The sequence below is a fragment of the Montipora foliosa genome, chromosome 4 (genome assembly GCF_036669935.1).
Source record: "Montipora foliosa isolate CH-2021 chromosome 4, ASM3666993v2, whole genome shotgun sequence".
NCBI classification, from domain to species: Eukaryota; Metazoa; Cnidaria; class Anthozoa; order Scleractinia; family Acroporidae; genus Montipora; species Montipora foliosa.
Genome location: NC_090872.1, coordinates 45,302,581 through 45,307,580, shown reverse-complemented (window position 1 = coordinate 45,307,580; position 5,000 = coordinate 45,302,581). Strand labels below are relative to the sequence as shown.

The following is a 5,000-nucleotide window of genomic DNA, read 5'->3' as shown; positions in this document are numbered from 1 at the left end:
ACTTTTGATGATATTTTTCTCAAGTATTGAAGAGTAAAGTTATTTGAGTATAAAATCTTTGTTATTTATTTTCAATTGAATTTTATTGTGACCTCTGTCCGTATAATGAGAAGTGATATACTCTGTAGATGGCTTGAATAAGGCAGTCATTACAAGTTTCTCTGTTTACTGTAAGTAGGCTTTCTGATCACAGCATTGGTCAGATATCTTAAACTATAATAATTGCCTACCGTGTAATCTTACAATCATTGAGAATTCACAAGCATAGACCATATTCAGAAATGGCAACTAAGAAATATTAATAGTATTAAATTTTCAACCTCGCTTTATGCATTTCTTGTGCTCTGATTGGTTCACTTGATCTTGGTAATCAAGCTTTCACATGTACCTTAGTTTGATCTTGTGAAGGCTATTGATTGCGTCAAGTGTTTGCTAAGCTAGAACTTTTTTCACCGGAAAGCGAAATTCTCTCTGAAAAAAGCAAAAAAAAACCTTTTGGTGGAAAGTTTGGATCAATTCTGACGTTTACATGTAGAAGTACGCAAAAGGTCAAGGAATGTTTTTGTGATGAACCTGCATCTGTCAAGTGTACTGACCACAAGGTATTACACAACATTGCATCTTCATCAAGTTTTTTCGATTTGGCTTGGGTTTTCTCGCTTTTCTCACTCTTATTTCATACTTCCAAACTTTTGGAGTTGAGGAATTTAATAAAACAATTATTCCATTAGCACTTGTTGGATATGAGACTACCGGTAGTTAATTTAGCCAACTCAGCGCTAGGCGCCTTGTTGGCTATTTACCATCTCATATCCAATGTGCTCATGGAATAATTGTTAATTTTTCTTTTGTCTCTGTGCTAATCATCCTCACTAGCTTTACTTTGGAAGAAAATTTCTTTTAAATTTTGTTCGTGCTAACAAGGCTTGTGAGGATGATTAGCATAAAGACAAAAGAATAGTTATTTAGCGGCCATTTATGAATATGGTCTAATGACAGGCTAGTTAATTTTAAGAAACAAGCATGCTTTTTTGAAAAGACTAATAATATTGTGAAATGTCACACAATCATTCATGTACATACATATAAAATTATTATACTGACATAAGCATCAAAATTCTACTTACATGTACATATTTTACTTGAAAATCTATAATTGCGTGTTCACCCGTGTTGGTTAAAATGAGTTATGTTTAACTGATTCACTGTAATCCTGGTAAAAATGAAATCACATGTATAATACCGGTAAATTATAAAACAAATCCTTAAATATGTACATTCAAGTAAGTACAGAAGACAACTTTTCCTCTGGACATTGCATGTTTTCTGCATCCACATTGGGTGTACATGTACATGTACATGTATGTATTTGTGAATTAAATACTAATTCTAACTAAAATATGAAATTTACTTAATTTTCCAGCAATGACAATCAACTTGTTCAGTTATTTGTAAATAAGTCTTTTCACATACTAACATCTAAGGTATATGCATACCTTATTATAGGAAATTAACAATGCACTTTATTAACACGATTTTACAAAATTCACGTTAATTTAATGTATCTTACTAATGTCGATGTAAATTTAATGCATGCTATTTTACAACATTGTTACTTTAAAGCACCTTTATTTCATTACAAAACCTTATTAGTTCATGACTCCTCTATTGGCTCTTCAGAGTCACTATCTGACAGGACTTCTTCGTTTAAAATCAAGTTCAAAATGTCTTTTGGTTGATCTTGATACTCCTCTGTCTCCCCAAGAGGATAGCTCACTTCTTCTGTTTTCCTCTTTAAAATTTCCAATGCCCGTTCGTCCTCCCAAATTATGCACGGCTGCTTCTACTAGTATTTCTAAGCCGCCTTGAACCAGTGGGGACCATTAATTTGTATTTTATAGATTTCACCTGCCTCATTATGTTAGCTCCTCTCTTCAATGAAAACCAGACATATGCATACCGGCTCAGTTCTATGAGAATATGCCCAACAGTAGTGGGAAATAATGTTCCTGGCAGAATTGTTGGTCCAACAACTGCAAATCGGTCGTGTTTGTTATCTTTTTCTTGTTTAAATGTGATTTCTTGTTTCATGAAAGGCTTCCAGGTTGAACGATACACATGGTAACCTCTTAAACTTTTGACGAATTTTAAAGTAGAAGATTCGTACGCCATAATTGTGCTTTCTATGCAAATAAACACAGACACCTTTTGAGCCAGCCACGCAGTACGCATTTAAGAATTGATACATGTAGTAGGGTCTAGTTAGGCTTCAAAACCAAATTTTCGGCTTTAAAAAAAGCTTAGAAGCATTCCGTGCACTTGTCTTGGAAGGTTTTATTGACGGAAGCCAAAACACAGTTTGGCATTCAGAAATGTAAAGTGCGAGTTTGCAAAATTATGAAAATTGCAGTAAATAAGCACTTATCGAAAAATTCGCGTTAATTTAATGAATGATTCTAAACATAATTTTTGAAAAATTCGTGTTAATTTATTGTAATGTTAATTTTCTTCGCGTTGTCAACGTGCATTAATTGTTAATTTCCTATATTAAGGTAATTAGCTTAGTTTAAGTGAGGATAACTGATGTAATGCATCAAAAGGAAGCACCTTTAAATTTGTTTACGGAGTAAATATGCTGGAAGGATAAATGTTCTTTTACAAACTTGGGAGAATTTTTAGACTTATTCATAAACAAAATTAATAAGTTATTATTGTCAAACAAATTTCTTACTTGTTCGTGTCATGAGTTTGTCCCTACAAGGAGGCAGTTGGTTGTACTGCCTGCATGTACAATGTATATAAATTTGCCTTTTATAGTTGACATGATGTTATATTGTCATGTGTCAGCCAATAATTAAGTGGATGTACATGTAAGTATTAAATTGGACTCGTAGTAACAGGTTTAATAGACAAGTGCACAATGTGCATACAGCTGCAACTAAGTACATTGTACTTATAGTTGCCGCTGTATGCTTAAATTTAGGGTGCGTTCGATTGACCCTGTTCCGGAATGAAAATATGTGGAGTGATGATTAAAAGGGTATGTTTGGCGCGTTTCGAAGCCGCAAGGATGATAAAAATATGTTTAAAATAGCATTTTAGCACATGTTTGACAATTTTCATGTGAATCTCCGCAAAAATGAAGGATTTCCAACTTGTACAATGTAGAAGAAGTGACTTAGAATAACATTTGACAACAAAAACTTGCAACAAAACGTTGCTTAATAACATTGTAAGATTTAAAAAGTTAAAAACGATAAAAAGCTACATTGTATAAAGAGCTAAAATCGACGACGTTTTGACGTTAACATAACGTCATTATCAAGTCAAAAATGTATAAAAAGCACATGGTATGAGGGATCGTTTGAATGAGAGTCATTTTAAGATTCTGAGAAAGTGCCAAGGTAAATTGGAATGTTTAGTGTTTGAAATGCTTTATAATTATTAAGAAATTCAAACCTAATCTCAACGTGCATATGTTCGAAACTTTTTGTTTAACCTGTAAATTAAGTTCTCTCATAATTTGTTCGTTTTAGTAGTTATAGAACTTATTTTTATACATTTTTGACTTGATAATGACGTTATGTTAACGTCGAAACGTCGTCGATTTTAGCTCTTTATAGCTTTTTATCGTTTTTAACTTTTTAAATCTTACAAAGTTATTAAGCAACGTTTTTATCGTCAAATGTTATAATAATAATAATAATAATAATAAATATTATTATTATTATTATTATTATTATAGTAATTTATTAGTTGTCTCCATTAAAAATGGCTTTTCGGCCAAATTTACGAAGGTAATATATTTATAATAATAATAATGATAATATTATTATTATTATTATTATTATTATTATTATTATTATTATTATTGTGATTATAAATAAACCCCTTCAGGCAGCTGGTATGTTGACTGATAATATCTGCGGCTGAGTCTGAAAAATGAACATTTGGCCAAGAAGTGAAGCTTTGAGGGCAACTGTGAAATTTTGAGGACAAGCTCTCAGCCAAAGGCATTATCAGCGGACATGTATACCAGCAAGCTAGTGAGGGGTTTGTTTATTTTATGGCCCTTCCATTAATTTGGTCTTGGGAAAAAATCAAATCCTTTTAATTGTCACTGTGAGGGCTCAAAACAAACAACTGTGAAACAAGTCTGGAGCACTTGAAGGATTCAGGTTGAAGGTAGACAGCTGTTGTTAAAGGTGGATTAGAACCGTTGGTTTATTTTAATACAGGTAGTAAACACTCTGTAGTAATACTCTATGTTAAAAAATGACTCAGTTTGCAATATATACATGTAGGACTAATTAAATCTGAAAGTTGACTCATAGCTTTCTTGACAGCACATCTTGCTGACTATTTTGTATTCTCTGGAACAGGATTTGCGGCCAGCTTTTTAATGTAATTATCACTTGACTCCACAAAATGAGTTGGTTTTTCTTCTCTGTAAAATAATAAAGATGAGAAGTTGAAACTCTTTTGCTTCCTTCTTTCCATTAGATTTGTTGTTGTTTTTTCTTCAAGGGAAACAATCGCAGGACAAATACTGACAGAGATGCGGGTTATTTCGCGATAACTGTCCACCACTTGATGTAAAATAGCCAATAAATTAATCCCGTGAAAATTAATGGGTGATACGTAGTCTAGGAAAACTATTGTGGTGGCCATGTTGCTCTATGTGTGAGTTCCTGTATAATTGAAAACAGTATGTTTCCTTGTATTTTAGATATGGGAGTCAATTTTGTCAGGCCGAGCCACAGACAATCCATCATTACTTTGCCAATTTGTACTTATTACTTTTGCTGTGAGTCTGCAACATCTTTTGATCACTTATATCTAGTATATCCTTAAACCCTTTGCTTTTGAGAGTGGGGTCAGGATGCAGTATATTGTGGGCCACATTGGTTGAAATACAGCTGTCAGAGAACTTGGAATCATTTCATACCCATTGTCATCTCTTCTGGAACAATAATAAAAATTAAATTCATTGCCGATGA

At 32.8% G+C, this 5,000-nt stretch overlaps 1 protein-coding gene across 2 annotated transcripts in view; it reads left to right on the top strand.

The window, feature by feature from the left end:
- Positions 1-5,000, top strand: part of LOC138000850 (ubiquitin-like modifier-activating enzyme ATG7) — a 40,080-nt gene that overhangs the window by 1,861 nt on the left and 33,219 nt on the right. For both annotated transcript variants that reach the window (XM_068847518.1, XM_068847517.1), the window contains exon 4: positions 4,730-4,807. In XM_068847518.1, coding sequence (XP_068703619.1) covers positions 4,730-4,807 — 78 coding nt within the window. The remainder of the gene's footprint in view (positions 1-4,729; positions 4,808-5,000) is intronic.